At 48.3% G+C, this 26706-nt stretch overlaps 2 protein-coding genes across 10 annotated transcripts in view; both read right to left on the bottom strand.

The window, feature by feature from the left end:
* The window catches only part of RABEPK (Rab9 effector protein with kelch motifs), a 34484-nt gene that overhangs the window by 4054 nt on the left and 3724 nt on the right, over positions 1-26706 (bottom strand). For 2 of the 9 annotated variants that reach the window (XM_062207542.1, XM_062207547.1), the window contains exons 2-6: positions 20651-20709; positions 16204-16361; positions 14942-15094; positions 10200-10400; positions 1316-1465 (exon numbers count right to left, since the gene is read on the bottom strand). In XM_062207542.1, the coding sequence (XP_062063526.1) occupies positions 1316-1465; positions 10200-10400; positions 14942-15094; positions 16204-16361; positions 20651-20703 (715 nt within the window). In that variant the 5' untranslated portion in view covers positions 20704-20709. Of the gene's footprint in view, positions 1-1315; positions 1466-10199; positions 10401-11128; positions 11253-14941; positions 15095-16203; positions 16362-20650; positions 20712-23542; positions 23676-24131; positions 24141-24174; positions 24214-24806; positions 24863-26706 lie in introns of those variants that run through there. The other 7 variants (XM_062207546.1, XM_062207545.1, XM_062207543.1 and 4 more) reach the window with 7 other exon arrangements.
* LOC133771548 (actin, cytoplasmic 1-like) lies at positions 7473-8991 on the bottom strand. Its single transcript, XM_062207552.1, has one exon. It carries the CDS (start codon positions 8923-8925, stop codon positions 7798-7800), a length of 1128 nt encoding a protein of 375 aa, XP_062063536.1. The 5' UTR covers positions 8926-8991; the 3' UTR covers positions 7473-7797.

The following is a 26706-nucleotide window of genomic DNA, read 5'->3' on the forward strand; positions in this document are numbered from 1 at the left end:
TCAAGGTGGAATTTCTGGCTCCTGGCTTCAGCCTGGCCCAGCCCTGGTTATTGCAGCCATTTGAGGGAGTGAACCAGTAGATGGAAAATTTCTCTCTATCCCTCTCTGTAACTCTACCTTTTCATAATTATAAATCTTAAACAAAAAACACTGGGGTGGGCATCTGGCACAGTGGTACAGACACAGTTTGGGATGCCCACATCCCATCCTGGAGGGCCCGGGTTCAAATCCAGTTTCCTGCTTATGTGCATCTTGGGAGGCAGCAGATGATGGCTCAAGTATGTGGATTCCTACCACCCACCTGGAAGACCCAGATTGAGTTCCAGGTTGGTTTCAGGCTGACTCAGCCTGGGCTGTTGTGGGCATCTTTGGGAGGAAACCAGTAGATAGAAGATCATTCTCTCTCTCCCTGTCTCCATCTTTCAAATAAATTAAAATTTTTCAAAAAAGATCTTTCTTATTATCTTAAACGTATACACACAAATAAACCCACCTGACTGCCTTCAAGGGACGCTTCTGTGAAGACAGGCTCCATTTGTGAATGCAAAGCAGGGTCCAGCAACTCAGGATAGGAGGGGAGAATCACCCAATCTGGCCAAAATTCTAGCCAAAACAGGAATTGCATCTAGTGTCCCCTGGCTTCAGATTTCACCCAGCCAGAAAACCCAGTACTCTGCATGGGTGTTCCTGTGCCTTTTGCCTATTGTTCCACTTGGGGTGGTGGAGAGCAACACAGGACACATCCAATTGTGTTCATGAACAGAAGTGCACTCCTCACCACTTTCTACCAGTCACTGTGCTAAGTGCTGGAAACAGACTGGGAAACACGAGACAAAGTCCCTGCCCTAAGGGAGCTCGTGGCCCAAAGGAATGACCCAGAAAGAGCCCAGGTCCTCCAGGGCATACACACTGGCCCTTCAGGTACTCAGTGCTCATGTACTCTCCAACAACGGGGTTTTCAACTGTTTGGTATGACAATTCTGGCCACCTACCTCCAGACCAACACTGCACCCTACCAGGCCCCCCATGGGCTAATGCCTGAAGGAAAGCCCGCTGGGTAACACAAAAGCATAATGAGTTGCAGTGAGAGAGCAGGGGTGTTGGAAGGCTAAGAGACAACAAATACCCATGCACACAGTAAGTGCTCAGGAATGATTGCATATATCACTATTATTATGTGGTATTATTCAGGCATTTGACAGAATCTAGCGAAGATTCTACCAACTGGCTGAGTCACTCACTGTAAGAGAAAGGCTCTTCCAGAGACGCTTTTACAATGTCAAGCAGACAAGCCCCCATGCCTCCCCCTACTTACTTATGTCAATGCAATGGAGATCGTCATAGAACGTGTCGCCTGCCAAGCCTCCATGGATGAAGAGCTTTGTCCCTGCTGCCACCATAACATGACCATGCCGGGGAGAAGGAGGTCTTCCAAGTGTTTCTGGCTGTGACCATGTCAGAGTATCTAGGAAAGCAAAGTTCACTGACGTCAAATGGCAACACTACGAAGCAAGGACTGAGAAATACAGGCTTGTTACCTCCTAGCAAGCAAGAGATGCTCCGAGCAGGAAGAGACTGTGAGGTCATTCACCCCAACTCACCAACCCAGTCCAGGCTCCCTCCCTCTACAGCCTGTCCAGTCTCGGGCTGGACATGCCTAAGGCTGCAGAGCCCACCATCGACAAGCCTGCCCCTCTGCCTGGCATCAGGAAGCCAGCCTTGCTTTGAATTTAAAAAGTTCACTAAGCACAGTGGTCTCCAATTGCATCCATTTGGTTGTGAAAGACAGGATTTCATTCTTTTTTCTGGCTGAGGAGTGTTCCATAGTGTACATACACCACATTTTCTTTATCCAGTCATCAGTGGATGGACACCTGGGTTGATTCTTAGCCATTGTGAACTGAGTTGCTATAAACATGGGGGTACAGATAACTGTGAAATTCTGATTTCATTTCCTTTGGGTAAATTCCTAGAAGTGGGATTTCTGAGAAATCTCCATACTGTCTTCCATAATGGTTGTACTAGTATACTCTCCCACCAACAGTGAGTTAGGTACCTTTTCTCCACATCCAAAAAGACAAATGTGTGTAACTAATACATAGAGTACAAAAAATGTAATGTATATGAGTGAAATTTCAAGATAATATTGAGATTTGATAATTGTTTATAGCCCCTGTCTATGCTCCTGAAGAACAGTGGTCTTTCCACTTCCTGCCTGTTGAATTCTTTATTTACTGGCGGATTAATCTTGTGATTGTAAAGTAAACTGAAAGTTAAGAAAAGGAATAAGAAATAGGAAAGGAAGGAAGAGGGAGGGAGGAAAGATGGGAAGATCATTATTCTTTTTTTTTTAATTTTTTTTAAAAATTTATTTGACAGAGTTAGGCAGTGAGAAAAACAGAGAAAAAGGACTACCTTCCTTTGGTTCACCCCGCAAATGGCCACTATGCCTGGTGCTGCGCCGATCCAAAGCCAGGAGCCAGGTGTGCTTTCTCCTGGTCTCCCATGCGGGCACAGGGGACCAAACACTTGGGCCATATTCCACTGCCTTCCTGGGCCACAGCAGAGAGCTGGACTGGAAGAGGAGCAACTGGAACTAGAACCGGCACCTATATGGGTTGCTGGCACCACAGGTGGAGGATTAACCAAGTGAGCCACAGCGTCGGCCCCTCATTGTTCTTAAACTGTGTATGCGAGGGGCCGGCCCTGTGGCATAGTGGGTAAAACCCTATGGGCACCAGTTCTAGCCCGGCTGTTCCACTTCCTATCCAGCATCTCTGCTGTGGCCTGGGAAAGCCGTGGAAGATGGCCCAAGTCCTTAGGCCCTTGTACACACATGGGAGACCCAGAAGAAGCTCCAGGCTCCTGGCTTCAGACTGGCACAGCTCCAGCCATTTTGGCCAATTGGAGAGTAAACCAGTAGATGGAAGACCTGTCTCTCTCTGCCCCTCTTTCTCTGTGTGTAACTCTGTCAAAGAAATAAATCAATAAATCTTAAAAAGAAAAAAAAAGCTGTATATGTGAGGGGCCAGCGCTGTGGTATAGCAGGTAAGGCCAACGCCTGCAGTGCCGGCATCCCATATGGGTGCTGGTTCAAGTCCTGGCTGCTCCACTTCTGATACAGCTCTCTGCTATGGCCTGGGAAAGCAGTAGAAGATGGCACAAGTCCTTGGGCCCCTGTACCCAACTGGGAGACCTGGAAGAGGCTCCTGGCTTCTGGCTTCGGATCAGCACAGCTCCAGCTGTTGGAGCCACCTGGGAAGTGAACTAGCAGGTGGAGGACCTCTCTCACTCTGCCTCTGCTTCTCGGTAACTCTGCCTTTCAAATAAATAAATCTTTTAAAAAGCCTGTATACGTGAAATAAATGAAATTTGTTCTTTTATATAAATAAAAAAAAGTTTTCTGTCTCTCTCTCTCTAACTCTGTCAAATTAAAAAAAAAAAAAATCTTAAAAAAAGTTTGCCCCTGAGCTTCAACCTAGAACTGTCCCCCAAAATAAATGAGTTTTTCCTCTGACAGCCCTTCAAAGTCTTTTTTCAAAACAGTACCTTTGATTTGCTGGAAGGGTAGGGGTGAAAAAAGACTACTTTAAAATCAAATAAATGAGCGGAGCCCCTGATATGGCAATATAGGAGAAAGGTTAGGATGTAGGGTTGGATTTATCTCAAACAACTATGTGTCCTTGTGCCAGTGACTTCCCTAAGTTTCAGTTTTTACTGCTCTAAAATGTGGATAAAGATGCTATCCGACAACACCTACCCCTTAGGGCTGAGATAGATAGGATGAGCATAAAGCATGGGCTTTGAGAGTCAATACATGAGAGTTACAGAGATGGTTATTATCTACTAACCATGCAGAGGCATTCTGTGATAGGCAACCCTCCATATCTGCCAAACTGTTCATACAGAAGTTCTGGGAAATTAATCATCATTTCAACATACCAGTTTTAAAGGACTATTACAACAACCATTTGAAATGAAAGTCTGCCAAACAATTTAGCTTTGAATTATGGCATGCCTGGCTTGGTTGTTCAAGGAGCCCCCAGTGTCCCAGAGAATATAATTTAAGCTAATCTGGGGGCTAGTGTTGTGGTGCAGCATGTTAAAGCCCCAGCCTGCAGTGCCGGCATCCCATATGGGCGCCAGATCGAGTCCCGGCTGCTCCACTTCTGATCCAGCTCTCTGCTGTGGCCTGGGAAAGCAGTAGAAGATGGCCCAAGTCGTTGGGCCCCTGAAGAAGCTCCTGGCTCCTGATCAGCTCAGCTCTGACTGTTGTGGTCATTTGGGGAGTGAACCAGCAGATGGAAGACCTCTCTCTCTCTCTCTCTGGTTCTACCTCCCTCTGTAACTCTTTCAAATAAATAAAATAAATCTTTTAAAAAAAAATAAAATAAAATCTGAAAAGATTTCTCCATAAATATATTCATTATAGTGTCATTTATAATAGAAGAATTGGGAATTGCCTACATATTCATCAACGATGAATGGTAACTTGATATAGTCATCATAGAACACCATGTAGCTATTAAAAGTGTTGAAGGGGCCAGTGCTATAGCATAACTGGTTAAGCTTCTGCCTGCAATGCTGGTATCCCAAATGGCTGATGGTTCGAGTCCTGGATGCCCCACTTTTTAAAAAAAAAGATTATTTATTTGAAAGTCAGAATTCCAGAGAGAGAAGGAGAGGCAGAGAGAGAGTTCTGGTTCACTCCCCAATTGGCTGCAACAGCCAGAGATGCACCGATCTGAAGCCAGGAGCCTGGAACTTCCTCCGGGTCTTCTCATGTGGGTGCAGGGATCCAAGCACTTGGGCCTTCTTCTACTGCTTTCCCGGGCCATAGCAGAGAGCTGAATCAGAAGTAGAATAGCTGGATCTCCAACTGGTGCCCACATGGGATGCCAGCACTGCAGATGGTGGCTCTATTGGTTATGCCACAGTGCTGGCCCCTTCCCCACTTTCAATTCAGCTCCCTGCTAATGCACCCAGAAGAAGCAGTGGAAAATGGCCAAAGTCCTTGGGCCCCTGCACCCATGTGGGAAACCCGGATGAAAGTCCTGGCTTCAGCTTGGCCTAGCTCCAGTTGCTGCAGCCATCTGGGGAGTGAATATGTGAAAGGAAGATATCTCCATCTGTCTCTCCCCTCTCTCTAACTCTGCCTTTCAAACAAGTAAAATAAATCTTAAAAAAAGTTGAAGGCTTGAAAACCTCATAGGAAAACACTTAATAAATATTACATATAAAGTTACCTCTGATATTTAAAAAAGTGATAACGCATGGAGGTGTTAAAAGTAACTCTGGGGTGATAATATTATATACAAATACACACGTGTACATTCCTACATACTATAAATACAGAATTTCTTTCTAATAGCTTTATTTATTAAAAAGTGATATTAATTAAAATTTTAAAAACTGCTTTATAAGAATAATACAGCCTATTATGTCTGAAAAGTGAAAAGTTGCACTGTGATTCTGACAACCTTATTGTGGAAGTTTGCAGTGTTACTTGTTGCATGTTCTTGAAAAGGGCTGCATCTCTACTGTGAAACATGGATGAAAAGTATTTCTGTCACATAATATTTGTAGACTGTTATTATAAATGTCTACTAGTAAGAGATAGAATTATAAGTAAACATTCCTTAAGCAACAACTTGAAGAGAGCTCTGTGACCGGTGCTGTGGCACGTGGGTTAAGCAGCCAACTGTAGTAGCATCCCATATGGGCATTAACTTCAGTCCTGGATGCTCCACTTCTAATTCAGCTCCCTGCTAATGCACCTGGGAAGGCAGAAGATGGGCCAAGTGCTTAGGCCCCTGCCAACCATGTGGGAGACTCACATGTAGCTCCTGGTTTCTGGCTTCAGCCTGGCCCAGTCCTAGCTGTTGTGGCCATTTGGGGAGTGAATCAGCAGATGGATAATCTCCCTCTCTCTTTCTTGCTCACTTGCTCTGACTCTCCCTCTCTTTCTGTAATTCTGCATTTCAAATAAATAAATCTTTAAAAACGAGAGAGATATCATTAATTTAAATGTGTGTATCATTTTGACTTAGTAATTGCATTTCTCAGCATCTATCCCACATAAATGTTTGTAACTTATATAAAGATTAATGTTCAGGGCTGGCACTGTGGCATAGCAGGTAAAGCTGCTGCCTGCAGTGACGGCAGCCCATCGCTGCTCCACTTCTGATCCAGCACTCTGCAATGGCCTGGAAGATGGCCCAAGTCCTTGGACCCCTGCACTTGAGTGGGAGACCTAAAAGAAGCTCCTGGCTCCTAGCTTTGGATCAGCCTAGCTCCGGCCTTTGCAGCCATTTGGGGAGTGAACCAGTGGATGGAAGACCTCTTTCTCTCTCTGCCTCTCTGTAACTCTGCCTTTCAAATAAATAAATAAGGACTACTATGATCTTTGTTTAACAAACCAGCAAACTAAGACCCAGAGAGATTAACTAACTTGCCTGAAATAGCACAAAGCATTGTCAGATCTGGTGTTCATTCAGGTTGTCTGGGGTCACAGTTTATGCATTTAATTAATATCTACCCCATCCCCTAAAAGCAAGCTGTTGAACACTATTTATAATTGGATTCCATGTATGTGTTTTAAATTTTTATGTAACTTTTCAAATTCATAGAAAATTCAAATATAAGTGCATATTCACATACACATGGGATTTATAAATACACCAGGAAGTCTGAAAAGAGACAGTAGGAATTGCTATCAGGGTTTAGCTCTGGGGAATAGAAAGGGTTAAAGGGAGAACTTTTACTTTATAAAGTATGCTGCTTAAGTTTTCTTTTCTTTATTTTTTATTTTTTTTAATTTTTGACAGGCAGAGTGGACAGTGAGAGAGAGAGACAGAGAGAAAGGTCTTCCTTTGCTGTTGGTTCACCCTCCAATGGCCACCACGGCCAGCGTGCTGCGGCCGGCGCACCGCGCTGATCCGATGGCAGGAGCCAGGTGCTTCTCCTGGTCTCCCATGAGGGTGCAGGGCCCAAGCACTTGGGCCATCCTCCACTGCCTTCCCGGGCCATAGTAGAGAGCTGGCCTGGAAGAGGGGCAACCGGGATAGAATCCGATGCCCCAACCGGGACTAGAACCCGGTGTGCCGGCGCCACAAGGTGGAGGATTAGCCTGTTAAGCCACGGCGCCGGCCTTCTTTTTTTTTTTTTTTTTTTTTTTTGTGTACAGGTGTGCACTTTTATTGAACTGGTCTCGTCAGTGTACAGGGAAGCCCTGGCTGCCTCCACACCTCAACCCACTCCCAGGGAGACCAAAAGCCTTCATACATCTCAAGTTGGGGGACAAAAAAGGGGGGGGCCACGATGGCTGACCATTCAAAATAAAAAGAAAATTAAAAAAAGTATTAAGGCGAAGATTTAAAAAATTTGCATTACATAATTTACACAAAAGCGATGCTGCCGCCTCCCCTGGGTGGCCCGGGCGAGGACTGCGCCATTTCTCCTTGGCAGGAGTGGGGCGGGGGCTTCCTGTCACATGGCATCTCACGATATTTGGAATGACTATCAAAAAAAGAAAAAAAAAAAAAAAACAATGTACAATCAAAGTCCTGGGCCACATTGCAGAACTTTGGGGACTTTGGGGATGCTCGCTCCAACGACTGCTGTCACCTTCACCGTTCCAGTTTTTAAATCCTGAGTCAAAAGCGCCAAAACAAAAAAACAAACCAAAAAAAGAAAAAAAAAAAAAAAAACGAATAAAGCCATGCCAATCTCGTCTCGTTTTCTGCGCGTTAGGTTTCGTCGAGAGAGGGTGTCCCGCCACTGCGGCTAACAGTCCGCCTAGAAACACTTGCGGTGCACGATGGAGGGGCCAGACTCGTCGTACTCCTGCTTGCTGATCCACATTTGCTGGAAGGTGGACAGCGAGGCCAGGATGGAGCCGCCGATCCACACCGAGTACTTGCGCTCGGGGGGAGCGATGATCTTGATCTTCATGGTGCTGGGCGCCAGGGCCGTGATCTCCTTCTGCATGCGGTCGGCGATGCCGGGGTACATGGTGGTGCCGCCCGACAGCACCGTGTTGGCGTACAGGTCCTTGCGGATGTCCACGTCGCACTTCATGATCGAGTTGAAGGTGGTCTCGTGGATGCCGCACGACTCCATGCCCAGGAAGGAGGGCTGGAACAGCGCCTCGGGGCAGCGGAAGCGCTCGTTGCCAATGGTGATGACCTGGCCGTCGGGCAGCTCGTAGCTCTTCTCCAGGGAGGAGGAGGACGCGGCCGTGGCCATCTCCTGCTCGAAGTCCAGCGCCACGTAGCACAGCTTCTCCTTGATGTCGCGCACGATCTCGCGCTCGGCCGTGGTGGTGAAGCTGTAGCCGCGCTCCGTGAGGATCTTCATGAGGTAGTCGGTCAGGTCCCAGCCGGCCAGGTCCAGACGCAGGATGGCGTGCGGCAGCGCGTAGCCCTCGTAGATGGGCACCGTGTGGGTGACCCCGTCGCCGGAGTCCATCACGATGCCCGTGGTGCGGCCGGAGGCGTACAGGGACAGCACGGCCTGGATGGCCACGTACATGGCCGGCGTGTTGAACGTCTCAAACATGATCTGGGTCATCTTCTCGCGGTTGGCCTTGGGGTTCAGGGGGGCCTCGGTCAGCAGCACCGGGTGCTCCTCGGGCGCCACGCGCAGCTCGTTGTAGAAGGTGTGGTGCCAGATCTTCTCCATGTCGTCCCAGTTGGTCACGATGCCGTGCTCGATGGGGTACTTGAGCGTCAGGATGCCACGCTTGCTCTGGGCCTCGTCACCTACGTACGAGTCCTTCTGGCCCATGCCCACCATCACGCCCTGGTGCCGCGGACGCCCCACGATGGAGGGGAAGACGGCCCGGGGGGCATCGTCGCCCGCGAAGCTGGCCTTGCACATGCCGGAGCCGTTGTCGACCACGAGCGCGGCAATATCGTCATCCATGGTGAGCTGGGCGGGAGTGCGGAGCGGCGGAGCGGCTGGGCGAGGCGCGGTGGTCGCGAGCTGGACGCGGTCTCGGCTTTTTTTTTTTTTTTTTTTTTTTTAAAGATTTATTTATTTGTTTGAAAGACAGAGTTAGAGAGAGGCAGAGACAGAGAGGTCTTTCATCCTCTGGTTTACTCCCTAGATGGCTGTGACAGCTGTAGCTGCACTGATCAGAAGCCAGGAGACAGAAGCTGCTTCTGGGTCTCCCATGTGGGTGCAGGGGCCCAAGGACTTGGGCCATCCTCTGCTGCTTTCCCAGACCATAGCAGAGAGCTGGATCAGAAGTGGAGCAGCTGGAACTTGAGCTGGCGCCCATATGGGATGCTGGCACAACAGGCAGTAGTTAAGTTTTCAGTTTTCTTTCTTTCTTTTTTTTTTTTTTTTGACAGGCAGAGTGGACAGTGAGAGAGAGAGACAGAGAGAAAGGTCTTCCTTTGCCGTTGGTTCACCCTCCAATGGCCGCCGCGGTAGCGCGCTGCGGTCGGCACACCGAGCTGATCCGATGGCAGGAGCCAGGTGCTTCTCCTGGTCTCCCATGGGGTGCAGGGCCCAAGCACTTGGGCCATCCTCCACTGCACTCCCTGGCCCCAGCAGAGAGCTGGCCTGGAAGAGGGGCAGCCAGGACAGAACCGGCGCCCCGACCGGGACTAGAACCTGGTGTGCCGGCACCGCAAGGCAGAGGATTAGCCTAGTGAGCCATGGCGCCGGCAAGTTTTCAGTTTTCTAAACTGATCATTACTACCTTTTTTTTTTTTTAAACTTTTTTATTTATTTATTTGACAGAGTTAGACAGTGGGAGAGAGAGAGACAGAGAGAAAAGGTTTTCCTTCTGTTGGTTCACCCCCCAAATGGCTGCCACGGCCAGAGCTTCGCCAACCCAAAGCCAGGAGCCAGGTGCTTCCTCCTGGTCTCCCATGCGGGTGCAGGGGCCCAAGCACTTGGGCCATCCTCCACTGCCCTCCTGGGCCACAGCAGAGAGCTGGATTGGAAGAGGAGCAGCCAGGACTAGAACCCGGTTCCCATATGGGATGCCGGTGCTGCAGGCGGAGGATTAACCAAGTGAGCCACGGCGCTGGCCCCCATTACTACCTTTTGAAGTACAAAGTGTGCTGGGGAAGATCAGAGCTAATGAATATACCAATGAAGCCTCCACATGAGACACTCAGCCAAAGTTTCATTTTCTAACCTCTGCCTCCTACACCAGGTAAGCCGCCGGCCGGGGTGGCCCTGACCTGCTAGGTGGCAGCCCTGAGGTGCCTGTCGGTCCATACTTGCGTCAAACACATGCAGCTTCACATCCTGCACGGGCTGGGCACCTCTCTCTCCACCCCCAAAGACATACAGCTGGCTTCCAATGGCTGCCGACGACGTGTGGAATGTTCTTGGAGATGGTGGGAGGCTGGTCACTTCTGGCGTAGTCCAAGACCTGGTTTCTGGTTTGAGAGAAGACAAGCACCCAGGTTGACCTTGACCTTGACTCTTGAGCTGGACAGAGTCACCTTTCAAACCCCAATCCCGTACTCAGACTCAAAAATGTCAAGGAGCGAGAATGATGTTTAGACTTTTCCCAGACAGACCAAAATCCCCCAAAGCCACAAGCACAGTCCAGAATGAGGCTTCTGAATAGCCTCTCTGAACCCTTTTCCACTCTGCCTTTGATCCTTGCCCTGTGCCCATTCACCAAATTTCCCAGAAAATCTGTGGCTGTTAAAAGGAAGTAACAATGTTATTACAATTTCAGCAGAGGGAATAACAGTCCACACTAAGTGGCATTTGCTAACTGAATGCCAGTTTTCCTGTTATACAGAGAAACGAGCTGAAGCAGATATACACGGACGTCTTGTTTAAAGTAACATGGCCAGTAAATGGCTGCTTTGGATTTCCGCTCTGTCTCAGCAACACTCTTCCAAGCTGAGAATAAAACTTTGCTGCCTGGGTGGGTGTACAGAAGCATCTTTTCTCTTAGAACAAAGCATGGCCGGCGCCGTGGCTCAACAGGCTAATCCTCTGCCGGCACACCGGGTTCTAGTTCCGGTCGGGGCGCCGGATTCTGTCCCGATTGCCCCTCTTCCAGGCCAGCTCTCTGCTGTGGCCCGGGAAGGCAGTGGAGGATGGCCCAAGTGCTTCCGCCCTGCACCCCATGGGAGACCAGAAGAAGCACCTGGCTCCTGCCATCGGATCAGCGCGGTGCGCCGGCCGCAGTGCGCCGGCCGTGGCGGCCACTGGAGGGTGAACCAACGGCAAAGGAAGACCTTTCTCTCTGTCTCTCTCACTGTCCACTCTGCCTGTCAAAAAAAAAAAAAGGAACAGGGAACTCAATGCAGGTCTCCCACATGGATGGCAGGAACTCGATTATTTGAACCATCACCTCTTCCTCTCAGGGTCTACATTGCAAGAAGCCGGAGCTAAGAGCCAGAGATGGGGACTGAACCCAGGTACTCTGATATGGGATGCAGGCAACCCAGTTAGCATCTTAACCAATGCCTACTTCTTGCCTGGGATATCTTGTGTCATTTGTAAAACATCTGCATTCAATATATAAATATATACATGGAGCTTCTGCAACATGTGGAACTCAAACATGAACTGAAGGTTAAACAAGTCTGAGTCTATGGCCAAAGGAAAATGTAATGCTTCTACAGCTACAGATCAGGGATAACTTCCAGCTCCTCGGGAGGGTTAAAAGGTACACAATCTCCAGGGTCAGGAGATCCAGTGATTGGGTGGCTGCCAAGTCAAACACCAGCATAGCAGTGGGCGTTTAGCGGTTGGAAGGCTGGTTAAGACACCCAAGTCCTGCACTGGAGTACCTGGGTTTAAGTTCCGTCTCTGCTTCCAGTTCCAGTTTACTGCTGGAACACGCTCTGGGAGGCAGCAAGTGAAGGCTCCCCCAGTACTGGTCCCTGCCACCCACACGGGAGAATTCAGTTCTCAGCCCCCAGCTTCAGTCCAGTCCAGTCCAGTCCTGACTGTTGTGGGAATTTGGGGAATAAACCTGTGGGTGGGAGGTCTCTCAGTCTGTCTCTCTGTCTCTTAAATAAATCAAATCAAAACAAAACAAAACAAAAACACAGTACAACTAATCACAAAGGCATTTAAGGAACTCACGTTGATAACAAAGCAACTAATGAATCACTTATATTTTTATATTTCTTGGGTGTGGTGTCAAATTATACTTTCTAGGGTCAGGTGTTGTGGTGCCAGAGGTTAAGTTGCCCCTGGTACACTGGCATCCCATGTAGGAGCACGTGAGATCAAGTCCCGCCTCCTCTTCTGATCCAGCTTCCTGCTCAAGTGCATCCTGGGAGGCAGCAGGTGATGGCTCAAGTACCTGGGTCTCTGCCCGCTCTGGAAGACCTGGATGGACTTTCTAGCTTCTGGCTTCAGCTTGGCCCTGTCTGAGCTGTTGTAGATATTTAGGGGATAAACCAGCATGTGGGAGATCTATCTCTCTGCCTTTCAAATAAAATGAAAATAAATAAATACTTTAAGGGCCTGGCATTGTGGCACAGTGAGTTCAGCTACCACTTGTGATGCCAGCATCCCATATTGAAGTGTAGCAGGTGATAGCTCAAGTAGTTGGGTCCCAGCCACCCATCTGGGAGACCCAGATGGAGGACCCAGATGCCAGTTTCAGCCTGGCCCATCACCAGCTGTTGCGGGCACTCAGTGAGTAAACCAGAGATGATGGCAGATCTAGTTGTCTCTCTGACTCACGTCTTTCTGCCTTTCAAATAAATAATTTTTTAAATAATAAAATGAAAAGATATAAAAGTGTGTATGTGTGTGTGTGTGTGTGTACAGTATGTATGTATGATCTCAGACTTGTTAAAATGCAGAGAAAAGACAGAAAGGAAGTAGAATCGCCCCCTTACCTGCAGGGGATACATTCCAAGACTCCCAGTGGATGTCAAAAATATGGACAGTGGAAAATGTGATCTATTTTATGTTTTTTCCCATACATATATACCAGTGGCAAAGTTTAATTTATAAGGGGTAGTGTCGTGGCACACTAGGTTAAGCTGCCACCTGTGAAGATGGCACTGCATATGGGTGCTGGTTTGAGTCCCGTCTGTTTTACTTCTGATCCAGCTCCCTGAAATGTGCCTGGGAAGGCAGTGGAAGATGGCCCAGGTGCTTGGGCCTCTGCCACTAACCTGAGACCTGGAAGAAGCTCCTGGCTCCTGGATTTGGCTTGGTCCAGCCCTGGCAGCTGCAGCCATGTGGGGGAATGAACCAGCAGATGAAAAATCTCTAACTGTGCCTTTTAAATAAATAAATAAATTTTTAAATAAAAAGTTTATAAAGTAGGCACAGTAAGAAATTAACAATACTAGAGTTATAGAACAATTATAACAATATATTACAATAAAATTATTTAAAACATAATTATTTCTAGAATTTTTCATTGAATTTTCCATTTAGTATTTTTGGGCCATGGCTGACCATGGGTAACTGAGAGCTCAGAAGGTGAAGCCAGTAGAATACACCGCAACCTCCTGTTAGTAGTGACATTTCCAGACTATTCTATGACAAAACTGCCAGTGACATCAGCCAGGAACTTTGCCCTTTGGGCTAAAACACACTAAGGGGATTGAGATCAGGGTTTCTTGACTCCGACACTCTGAACATTTTAGACCAGATAATTTCAGTTTTTACATTTTTATTAATCAACTTGAAAGTCAGAGAGACACAGAAACAGAGTGAGACAGATCTCTCCCATCAAATAGCTCATTCTCCAAATACCTGCAACGGTTGGATTAGGCCAGGTATAAGTCAGGAGTTGGGAACTCAATCTAGGTCTCCCATTTGGGTAGCAGGGATCCAACTACTTGAGCCATAACCGGCTGTCTCCCAGGGTCTGTATTAGTAGGAAGCTGGAATTGGAACCCAGGCACTCTGATGTGGGATGTGGGTGTCTCAAGGGGCATTCAACCACAGTGCCAAACGTGTGCCCCTAAACCAGGTGATTCTTTATTATGGAGGCTTTCCTGTGCATTATAGGACGTGCAGCTGGGTTCTAGCCCAGCTCAGTCACCTCTGTCTCCACAGACTTGAGATACTTATTGCAGCAATAGCTGTTTTTTTGTTTTTCCTAAGATTCATTTATTTGAGAGGCAGTTACAGACAGAGAAGTCTTCCATCTCCCAAAATAGCCACCACAGCCGGAGCTGGGCCATTTCAAGAGCCAGAAACTTGTTTCAGGTCTCCCTCATGGGTACAGGGGCCCAAGCACTTGGGCCATCTTCCATTGCTTTCCCAGGCCATTAGCAGGGAGCTGGATCAGAAGTGGAGCAGCCAGCACTCAAACATGGTGCCCATATGGGATGCTGGTGCTGCAGGCAGAGGCTTAACCTACTACCTCACAGTCCCAGCATCAGCATCGCTGTTTTCTAAAGTCTTTTCCAGGCCGGCGCCGCGGCTCACTAGGCTAATCCTCCGCCTTGCGGCGCCGGCACACCGGGTTCTAGTCCCGGTCGGGGCACCGATCCTGTCCCGGTTGCCCCTCTTCCAGGCCAGCTCTCTGCTGTGGCCAGGGAGTGCAGTGGAGGATGGCCCAAGTGCTTGGGCCCTGCACCCCATGGGAGACCAGGATAGGCACCTGGCTCCTGCCATTGGATCAGCGCGGTGCGCCAGCCGCAGCGCGCTACCGCGGCGGCCATTGGAGGGTGAACCAACGGCAAAAGGAAGACCTTTCTCTCTGTCTCTCTCTCTCTCACTGTCCACTCTGCCTGTCAAAAAATAAAATAAAATAAAAATAAAGTCTTTTCCAGCTTTGACATTTAAGGAGTTGATAACTGTCTATGTTACCAAAAATACATATATATACAATTCTATTATTTTCAGATTTGCTACAAGTTAAAATTCCTATGATCCAACAAAGTTAAATGGATTAATCAGTACAATCCAAATTTACTGTAATTGTTACTGGATTTGTATATGCATGTAAATAAAGTAAGCTTTGGCTACTTACCGGGTTCCAGGACTTGTATACAATTTCGGTTGCCTGACTGGTTGGCACCTCCAAACACCCAGATACTGTCTGGAACGCAGGAGGGAATGAAGCTGGCGTGCTCATACCGGGGCAAGAGGCCCTCCCAGCTGGCCCGAACCCACTGGTGCGTTCCTAGAAGACATTTCATCCCATTCTTATACTGGGGCTGCCAACTGCTTACACTGACAAACTTGGGGAGGGCAGTGAGGAGAAAAGGGCCAAAGCAAACATGAGCAACCATCAAGTCACTGAAAGAGAAGGTGGTTAAGCTCCCAGAGGTATGGCAGGAGACACTCTGGGGCACTGTCTGCCTGATCCATAGACCCTGTCCATGGAAACTTCTCCATTCTCCCAATCACCCGGGTAGATCCCAGACATGTTTCTACAACAACTTAACTTTCTAGCCTTGGCTGATTGGATCAGAAGTAGTCACCTGACCCAGAATGGACCAATCAGAGCCACTGCTTCTACTTTCTCCGGAGGCTGTGCTGTATTTCTGCCCTTGACTTTGGCGAAATATTCCTGTAGCTATATAAGTAAATTCCTCCATTTATTGCTGGTTTAAGTTATCTGTAATAAATGAGTTATGACTAAAACAAGTTCACAGAATAATAATACCGAACCTATTAGACATTATATTTGTTATCTGAGATAGAGAGAGACAGCAGGCTGAAGTCAGGAGCCTGGGGAACTCAGTCCAGCTCTATCACATAGGTGGCAGTGACTCAACTCCTTGAGCCATCACCCCTGCCTCCCAGGGTCTGCACTAGCAGGAAGCTAGAATTGGGAGCTGGAGCTGAGACGCAAACCCAGGTACTCTGACATGGGATGCAGGCTCCTTAAGTGGCCTATCTGGGTATGGCTGGAAGCAGGGAGACCAATGAGGACACTGTAAGTCTGGTTAAGAGGCAGTAGTAGCAGTGGAAATGACCAGACAGGTATGAGGATGAGAGATGGGAGGACCTGGTGGTTAACTAGCTACGTGGACATTTCCCCAGGAAATTCTTGATGTATGAAAGGCTGGATGGCCAGGGTTCCATAAGGATTTTCCTTCCTAAAACAAGGGGGCATTTGTCAGGTGGAGGTGTGCCAGGAGTCTGCTGAGATCTCAGGGACTTGTCAGTGATGCTCATCTCTTAGAGGAAAAAACTTGCTGTCTTATCTGAACTGCCACACCTAGGAACGCTCTAAGTCATGGTTGATGCACAAAGCCAGCTGTGCCCCACAGCTGCTGGTCTTACCCAGATCTATGGTGTGCACATCTGAGAAGCTTCTGTTTGGATTTGCTCCCCCAACAATGAAGACCTTCCCTCTCTTGGCATTGCCAACGGGGGGTAAATATGAGCAGCTGTGGCCAACTCGAGCACAGGGGCGCTCTCCAGAGGGAGTCAAGGTGTACCTGCCAAAGGGAAGATGTATTTAGAAGGCCTGAGCAGAGAATCAATGGAGCAGTGTGCTCTTTCCATTCCTCATGAAATGCCATGGCAATGAAAAGTCTTACACATAGACACTTAAACTGTATGCAGCAAACCAGCACTTCCCTGTTTCTAGTAACAACGCCTTCCCTTTGTTCACAGCCCTTGGCTTTTCAACTCTATCACACTTTCATCTCATAGGAATGCAGTGGGGATGCACTGGGCTAGTGATCATTCCCATTTGGTAGACAGGGAAACTGACACTCAGAAATATGTACTGGTATAGAGGTTATGACCATAGTTTGTGAATTCAAGCAGATCTAGTTCAAGTCCTACCTTAAGTACTTTTTAGTGTATGACCCTTTGGAAGTCATTTACCTTTTGGAAGTTATTAACCTTCCTCTTTTTACAAATGAGAATAGAAGTAGTTCTTCTTTTAAATGGTGACAGTGGCAGAGCTGGCGCTGTGGCATAGTGAGTAAAACTGCCACCTGCAGTGCCAGCACCCCATATGGGTGCTGGTTCAAGTCCTGGATGCTCCACTTCCAATCCAGCTCTCTCTATGGCTTGGGAGAGTAGTGGAAGATGGCCCAAATCCTTGGGCCCCTGCACCTGTGTGGGAGACCTGGAAGAAGCTCCTGGCTCCTGGCTTTGGATCAGTGCAGCTCTGGCCATTGCAACAATTTGGGGAATGAACCAGCAGATGGAAGACCTCTCTGTCTCCCTGTCTTTGTCTGTAACTCTGCCTCTCAAGTAAATAAGTAAATATTTAACCAAAAAAAAAAAAAAGAGTAAACTTCAGCTTTACATTACAATTGCTTTAAAAAAAGTTGACAGTGAAGACTAAGAAAACATCCTCATAACAGTGCAGGAAAGGATTCAGCCAATGGTGGCTACTGTTCTATGTGCAATCACCCGGAAACCTACAGCTCCAAGGCTCCTACCACTGGACATATTCTCCTGGATTTACTGACTTTTAGAACATTTCCAGGTTATACACAAAGCTCACCCTGATAGAATCCAAACCAGAACTTTGGAAAAACCAAGTACAAGATCCAGTCATTCTACTCTCTAAAGTTATTCTGAATGATGCTTGAAAAAACACACTTCAAGCATCTTGGCTGGAAAAGAAAACTCCACGGGGGTTTTTTAGGCCCTATTTTCCCTGAACTCTTCAGTAATTAGCTCTCTTGACCCCGCCGTCCTTCTTGTCCTGTTCCTCTGGCCTGGCTTCCCTACACCTCTCCCCTTTGTTTCTCTCCCCACCTTTCTGGCGGTTTTTTCTGTTTCCTTCTCTGACTCCTTCCCTGTCAGTTCTTCCTCACTCAGCACCCTCAGGATTCTTTTCCTTCCTCTACATTTGCTTGTCTAATCACTTTTATCTATACCAAGAGCTTCAATACCCATCCATCTACACATGCATCAGTGGTTTCCAAGTCCCCATTTCCAGTTCAGACCGCTCTTGATGTCCACAAACACATATCCCATCACAGCCTGAATAATTTCTAGGTGGAGCATCTCTAATCTCAACATCCAAAACCCAAAGTGCTTCAAAACCTTAAACTTTTTGAACCTCATGGAGCCAGATGGAAAGTGGAGCAGCCGGGTCTCGAACAAGCGCCTATACGGGATGCTGGCACTGCAGGCAGTGGCTTTACCCACTCTGCCACAGTGCTGGCCCCTCAATAGCATTTCAAATTAAGGATGCTTAACCAATAAAGTCTATGGAAATATTCCAAAACTCAAAAACGCTCTGGTCTCAAGCATTTCAGATAAGAGAGACACAACCTGTACTAACAATGGACTACGCATGCTACTAACCACATTACAACTCCGGTTCCACTTAATTGGTACAAAAGCCCTTTGTGGATTGGCATTATTATCATCATCTGAGTTTTACAACTGAGACACTGTGGCTTCCAACAGTTAAAAGGTTACATAACTTACCCAAGAGCATACAGCCAACCAAACGGTTAGTGAATAAGACCAAAAAAAAACCAAAACTCCCTGCTTGCAGCTCAATTCACAATGGACTCAACCCAGATGCCCATCAACCAGTGACTAGATAGAGTACACTACGGAATCCTACTGAGCCCTAAAAAGAATGGAATCCTGTCTTTCGCAACAAAATGGATGCAAATGGTAAGCATTATCCTTAGTGAAATAAGCCAGTCCCAAAAACACAAATATCATATGTTCACCTTGATCTGTGGTAACAGAGTACAAAAAAACATAATGTATATTAGTGAAATAGAAAAAAAAATAAAGAGGATTTAGCATAGTCACTGATACAAACACTCAAATAACATTTATTACTTTCACAAACTTTTGCATGTCGTTTAGGAACAGTTGTTTCTTTCAAAGTAGGGCTGATTTAGCCTTGACTTATTCCCCGTGTACTGGGTCTGGAGGGGGCAGACTGCCAAATTCCTTTCCATTGAATACTACACAACATAGTCACTGGAAACCACATGAGCGTGGGACGGGAAGAGCCTGGCCCCTGGAGCAGGGTGCTTCTCTACTGCGTGAGCCCCAAGAACTGAGAAGCCGTCTTCTTGGCACTAGGTCTCCTGGTTGTCAGAAAATCAGAATGGAAGAGCCATCCTCCAGGAGCCAGTCAGGCCCATTGTTGTGCCCCATTTTGTACTGATCCGGGGAAGTAAAAACTGGGTTGGAATCAGAGGCAGCTTCCTGGGTATGTGACTTGGGCAACTGCACAGCCTTAACCATGCTGGGGCTCCACTGTTAGTTTAAGGCTCTGCTGGTGCTGTCTTATATTTCTTTCTTTTTTTAAAAAAAGATCTATTTATTTTTATTCATTTGAAAGGAAGAGTTGCAGAGAGATAGAGGGAAAGAGAGAAAGAGAGAGAGAGAGAGAGAGAGAGAGAGAGAGAGGAAAGCCTTCCATCTGCTGGTTCACTCCCCAAATGGCCACAACGGCTGGGATCTGGGCCAATCCGAAGCCAGGAGCCAGGAGCTTCTTTCAGGTCTCCCACACAGGTGCAGGGGCCCAAGGGCTTGGGCCATCTTCCACTGCTTTCCCAGGCCATAGCAGAGAGCTGGATCGGAAGTGGAGCAGCCGGGACTTGAACTGGCACTCATATGGGATGCCAGTACTGCAGGAGATGGTTTTACTCGCTATGCCACAGCACCAGCACCTTAAATTTCTTAATATTATTAAAAAAAAAGTTCCCGCCTTCACTGTTCTTACCGACAAGTGAGAAGAGAAGCCTTAGACAATCTTGTGAATATCCACTTCATTTCAAGGGTGGCATAAAGGGGCACAGGGTATGCACCTGTAGTATTTTTAGAACCAACCACGGGAGGGCCTTATGCTGGAAACAGAGGTAGCTGCTGGGGTGGGCAGAGGCGGCTTCCTGAAGAGGCACCATTTGGAATGAGATGGGAAGTGTGAACAGAAATTAGCTGGGCAAAGAGAGGGATGAAAGGTGGAAGGAAAGAGTAGTTGGTCAGAGCAGGAGGATCGGCACACTTTCTGAGTGGCACAGTGCACAACGTGTTAAAGGAAGAGAACTAGGACAAAGGAGTGAATAAGAGGATTTGATGTAGGAAGCACAGGCAGAAACAGATTACGCAGGGCCCAGGGGGCAGCTCTAACCTAGTTTTACCCTAAGACCAATAGGAGGCACAAAAGGGACTTAAACTAGGGAATGCCATGATTACAATATAAGTTGGGTTTAAAGCAAGATGGATAACAGAAGTCAGAAGAGAGGCTCCCTTAAGGGACCAAGGCAACACTGCCATCCCCCACAGCCTCTGCGAGCCCAGCCACAGCACTGACCACCCGTTACCACTGTCTCCTGCTCAGTCTGCAGCTCCCACCACACAGGAGTGGCTGCCTTTGGACTTCCAGCACCTACACGGCAGCTGCCCGTCAGACCAGTGTTGGATGCTGAATGAAGGGCTGGTTAAACAAGCAGCCAGGAAAACAGTGAGGCCAGTTTAATCCAAATCCAGTTCCCTAAAAAAAATCTTAAAAATGAGTCACAGCTCAAGGGAAGACCCAGCATTGCAGCTAAGGATGGCAGGTGGTCAGTGCCTTACTTTTCCTAGTAAATGGCTTGTAACAAAATCAGCATCTGCTCTGTGATAATTATCACCTCCCAGCTTTCCCCGGCAGACCTTCTCAGTTTAATTACCAAAAGCTGCTGTTTCCTCTCGACTCTTTCTCATCAACTCCAAATATGCTAGCAAACTACTCATAAATGAAACACAAACTCATATTTCTGTATCTGAATCCTTCCTTACGGACCATGTTGCTTTCCTGGGCTTGTCTCCAGGCTCCAAGACTGGCAGCTCCTTCATGGCGTCCTGGGCATAAGAAGAAAGGCAAGGCATTTTTTTTAGACATTTACGATTATCGTCTTCCTAAAACACAGAACAAATCCAGTCATCCTCCTTGATTCGGTCTGGGATGGTTCAGGTTGAAGCCAGGAGCCAGGAATTCCATCTGGGTTTCCCATGTGGGTGGCAGGGGTCCAAGCACTTGGGCTATCTTTCGCTGCTTTCTCAGGCACACTAACAGGGAGCTGGATTGGATGCAATGTAACCAGGCCCTGAACCAGGTTTATATAGGATGCTAGCTCTCAGGCTGCAGCTTAACCCGCTGTGCCAAACACTGGCCCCTGCAACTGATTAATTTATTTTTAAAATTTTTTTAAAGGATTTTTTTATTTACTTGAGAGAGGGAGAGACAGAGAGGTCTTCCATCTGCTGGTTCACTCCCCAAATGGCCGCAACAGCTGGGATCTGGGCCAATCAGAAACCAGGAGGCAAGAGCTTCTGGGTCTCCCACATGCGTGCAAGGGCCCCAGCACTTGGGCCATCATCCACTGCTTTCCCAGGATATAGCAGAGAGCTAGATCAGAAGTGGAGCAGCCGGGACTTAAACCAGTGCCCAAATGGGATGCCGGGGCTGCAGGCCAGGGCTTTAACCTACTGTGCCACAGCGCTCACCCCTATTCCTCAATTTCTATTCAGCTTCCCACTAATGCACCTTGCAGATAGCAGATGATGGACCTGCAATCCATGTAGAAGACTAGAACAGAGTTCCTGGCTCCTGGCTTTGGCCTAGCCTACCCTGGCTGTTGTAGGCATTTGGAGAGTGAGCATATAGCTCTCTTCCAATAAATAAATTAAAAAAAAAAAAAAAAAAAACCAAGATGAAACAGGGGTGGGCAATTGGCTTAGTAGTTAAAATATCTGCATCTCACATATGAGTGGCAGGATTTGGTTCCTTGTTCTGGCTCCCAATCCCAGCTTCCTGCAAATGCAGACCCTGGGCCTGCATCAGCAGGTGATGGCAAATAGTTGGGTCCTTGCCACCTATGTAGGACACTTGATTGAGTTTTCATTTCTTGGCTTCAGCCCAGCCCAGTCTTACCAGTTGCAGGCATTTGGGGAATGAATCAACAGATGGAAGCTCTCTTATTCTCATCTGTCTCTCTGCTTTTTGAATAACAATAAAGATAAAACATTTTAATAGGCTGAGAAATATTGAACACTAGGAGAAATCTTGGCAAAGCCTTCTAGGCTCAAACATCCCCCAATCACAGCTCTTGCAATAAGATTAGGCTTTTTGCTGTTCTCTATCATGGAACAGGTCCTTTCTTTCTTTCTTTCTTTCTTTTTTTTTTTTGACAGGCAGAGTGGACAGTGAGAGAGAGAGACAGACAAACAGAAAGGTCTTCCTTTACCGTTGGTTCACCCTCCGATGGCAGCTGCAGCCGGCGCGCTGCGACCAGCGCACTGCACTGATCCGAAGCTGGGAGCCAGGTGCTTCTCCTGGTCTCCCATGCGGGTGCAGGGCCCAAGCACTTGGGCCATCCTCCTCTGCACTCCCGGGCCATAGCAGAGAGCTGGCCTGGAAGAGGGGCAACCGGGATAGAATCTGGCACCCTGACCGGGACTAGAACCTGGTGTGCCAGCGCCACAAGGCGGAGGATTAGCCTATTGAGGCGTGGCGCCGGCAGGTCCTTTCACAACTTGCAGCCTGTGCGACTTCCCCTATCCAGAATGTCTCCCCTCCCCCTCACCATTTATTTATTTATTTGAAAGGCAGACTTTCAGAGAGAGAGAAAGAGACAGAAACAGAGACCGAAAGAGTGAGCCAGAGATCTTTCATCTGTTGGTTCACTCCCCAAATGGCCACAATGGCAAGGACTGGGCTGGGCTGAAGCCAGAATGCAGGAGCTTCATCTGGGTCTCCTGCATGAGAGGCAGGGGCCTAAGTACTTGATCCATCCTGGGCCCTCCCAGGTATACTAGCAGGTAGGTGGATCAGAAGTGGAGCAGCCAGGACTTGAACTGGTACTCCTATGGGATGCTGGCACTGCAGGTGGCAGCTCAACCCGCTGTGGCACAGGGCTGGCCTCCCTTCCTTTCCAGCAAACATGAAAACTCCTAGTCAACCTCCTAAGCCCAGTTCAAATAACCTTTCTCCAATTTGTTGCTTTCTACCCTCACTCTCCCAAGCTAGTTCCTTCTGCTTTGAAGGTATCTACCAAGGGACTTCAAAAAGTTCATGGGAAAATGGAATGAAAAGATATTTATTTTGGTGAAAAATTTTGAAATCTATGCAGATACGGCTCTTCAAAAAGCTTGTGAAAATGTACATTATGAAAAACACTTTGCAAGGATTTCAAATTATTTTTTTTTAATATTTTATTTATTTGAGAGGCAGAGTTAGAGAGAGGAAGAGTCAGAAATCTTCCCTCTGCTTGTTCACTCCCCAAACAGCTGCATTGAATGGAGATGGGCCAATCATAAGCCAGGAGCTTCTTTCCAGGTCTCCCACGTGGGTACAAGGGCCCAAGCACTTACGCTATCTTCCACTGCTTTCCTGGCCCATAAGCTGAGAACTGGATCAGAAGAGCAGCAGCTGGGACATGAACCTGCACCCATACGGGATGCTGGAGCCACAGGGGAAGGCTTAGCTGACTACACCACAGCACCAGCCCCCTCAAATTATTTTTACACCAAAATAAACCTTATCCTTTAATTTCATCTTTCCATGAACTTTCTTCAAGCACTTGCTTATTAAGACAACACCGTTGCAGGCATCACTTTGAATGTAATGATCTATTTAAAAGTCTCTGGAGGGGTGGGTAGGGTGTTGTGGTACAGCAGGTTAAGTATCCCATACCAGAGTGCCAGGTTCAAGTTCTGACTTCTCTGTACTGGCCCAAGTACTTGGGTTTCTGCACTCAGGTGGCAGACCAGGATGGAGTTCCTGGCACCTGGCTTCTGCCAGGCCTAGTTCTGGCTGTTGCAGGCATCTGGGGAGTGAAAAAGAGGACAGAAGATGCTTCTTTCTTTCCCTGTCTTTCCAATCCCCCCCCCCCCTCTGTGTTACTTTCAAATAAATAAATCTTAAAATAAATAAATAAATATCTCTTGAATGGATTCTAGGCTGGATTCCACTAAATTCCTAGAGTGCTGGGCCAGTCAGATTCATTCAAAGAACCTAACCACCAGACCCAGCATAACGTGTGAAATAATGGATAAACCCCACCGCGGCCTAGGCCACGAGCTGTCCAGAGCTCACAGGAGCGGCCGCCCCTCCACTCTCACCGCCCCGCTGCCTGTCCTCCCCGGGGTGGCAGCTCCAGGGGGTAGGAGACAGGGTCGGGAGAGACCTGGCCGGCTCCCTTCGGCCAATGTGTCCAGGCTGGACCCCAAGGCAGCCGTCCCTTGCCCGTTCCTCGGGGCTCAGGCCCACTTGCCTAAGGAACGCGGCGGCTCAGGCCCCAAACCCCCGACCCGGGACCACGTTACCTGCGGCGGCTCAGGCCGGTCGCGGGCCGAGGCTCCGCCCGAGCGGGGCCGGGGCTTGGTCCCTCGCCCCGCCCCCGGGCCCGGAAGAGGGCCGGGGGGGGGGGGGGGGCCCAGCTCCGCTCCCGCTGTCCGCCCCGCCCCTGGGCCCGTGTGGCCTTGCTGGGCCTGAACGCAGCTTCCCGGGGTCGGGGGTCCGCCGGGCTCGCCTCTCCCGAGGGAGTAAACTAGCCTCCTCTACTTGGAAACCACTTGGAAGAGAGTGGGGGTGGGTGTGCGCTTGGGTGACCAGATGCCTGGGCAGCATCCTGCCAGCAGCTACATGTTCAGTTACAGCGGCTGCTAGGAATGGTGTGGCCGGCCGTGTGTAGTAAGGTTTCCATGGGGGTTGTGTTGGGAAATGCAGATGATGCGTGCTGGTGCTGGCCTTAAACGAGCCACTTTTCTAGGTGTGTTCATCGGCAGTGTCTCCGATCCCGTTCAGAACCTGCGACTTTCCTGAAAAGAGAGGGGGCCCACTGCCGTGTATGTGAAACCGTCGCGTCCTAGGACCCGGAGGACACATGTGAGGTTGGAGACAGGGGCTCCCAGAGCCGAGTTAGCCCTCCACCCTCACTGGACCCTTGTCTCCTCACCTATAGGATGAAGATAGTACACCTCCGGGGCAGACAGGACTTGGTCAGTGTTTTATCTATTTGAGACAATAACCAACACTTAGAGAAAATGGGATTCAAGGCCTGCAGCTGATCCAATTCCAAACCCTGGAGTCTGTGCATTCCCCTAATAATGCCAAAGAGCCTAGGAGGACTGACTCAGTCGTGTGTTCAGGAAGCAGAATCAGGGTCAGGTTGGCTCTGCGTGTGTGCGTGAACGCCTCCATGGAAATGTCTGCTCAGAGCCGCAGAATGCTCTGACGGCTCCTGCGTCTCCTGACTAGCCCAATTTCAAGGTCCAGGCTAGAGGGCAAACACTGGACGAGGTTTCTGGGTGAATAGCAACAGCCAATTTTTTTTCTTTTTTTTTTTTTGACAGGTAGAGTTAGACAGTGAGAGAGAGAGACAGAGAGAAAGGTCTTCCTTCCGTTGGTTCACCCCTCAAATTGCTGCTACGGCCGGCGCTGCGCCCATCGGAAGCCAGGAGCCAGGTGCTTCTCCTGGTCTCCCATGCGGGTGCAGGGCCAAGCACTTGGGCCATCCTCCACTGCCTTCCCGGGCCACAGCAGAGAGCTGGACTGGAAGAGGAGCAACCAGGACTAGAACCAGTGTTCATATGGGATGCCAGCGCCGCAAGCGGAGGATTAACTAAGTGAGCCACAGCGCTGGCCCCCAGCCAATTTTCATCTAGGATCTATGCCCTTAGGCTGGAAATTACATTTGAGAATGCTGGAAGGAATGTTTGAAATGATTCAGCTAGGTAAGTGGTAGAATCAGGAACCCAAGTCTGCTTTGTGGAAGACTAAGAATGTCTGTTAGTCAAAGCCATCTGTAGGCTGTCTCCAGTCACAACTGGATGTGTTGATCACGTCTTCTGCCCTGCCCCCTGAGGGATGCTTTCCTCCTGTCTGCTATGGACGTGAAGGGTGAGGGTCACTCAGTGAGGTGGGTCTGTGAGAGGGAGCTCCTTACTGCTAGATCGTTCCGCCATCTTTCCTAAGAGGGGACACCACCGCCCTGTTCAGCAGCTCATTCGCAAGGCAAACAGTGGATGCTAATGACACCTTCCATTTAAGCACTTTATAAAGAAAACACATGTCTATTTGCCTATTTTCCTTCCCACTTCTGAGAAGTGATCTTGAGTAGGATTTATTCCCAATGACTGAGGTTCACAGATGAAGAGCAAACCAGCACCTTTCCAAAGAGGGTTATAAAAAGAGAGAGAGAGAGAGAGAGAGAGAACAAGTAAGCGAGCCAAGGACCAATGTTGTGGTATAGCAGGTTAAGCCACTGGCTGCAATGCAGACGTCCCATACCCAGGTGCTGGTTCGGGTCCCAGCTGCTCTGCATCCAATCCAGCTCCCCGCTGTGTGCTTGGGAGAGCAGTGGAAGGTGGCCCAAGTGCTTGGACCCCAGCCACCAACATGGGAGACCTTAGTTTGGCTAACTTGGTCATTGTGGCCATTTGGGGAGTGAACCAACAAATGGAAGATCTCTTTTACACTCCTTTTCTCTGCTCTCTTGTCACTCTGCCTTTCTAATAAATAAAATTTAAAAAATAAAGACAAAGAATAATAGCATCTTTTCCTCATTTGGAATTTTCTTCTCCAAGAAATTCTGGGCATATTCTTTTTTCTTTTTTCTAATGTCTTAAATGTTATTTCTTCAGAAAGTTCTTTTCTGTCCACATGATACACAAAACTTAACACACTGCACTCAACTCTGGAGTAGATACTGTTCTGAGTCAAGTTCACCTGGTAGGATTACTCTTATCTCTGTATGAGGCAGGCCTATTGTTATCTCCACTTTGGAGCTGAGAGCACAGGAGCCGGTATTTGGCCTTCGCCTCTACTGCTAGGGCTGTATGCTGTCTCCACTGTCT

The sequence above is a fragment of the Lepus europaeus genome, chromosome 12 (genome assembly GCF_033115175.1).
Source record: "Lepus europaeus isolate LE1 chromosome 12, mLepTim1.pri, whole genome shotgun sequence".
Lineage (NCBI taxonomy): Eukaryota > Metazoa > Chordata > Mammalia > Lagomorpha > Leporidae > Lepus > Lepus europaeus.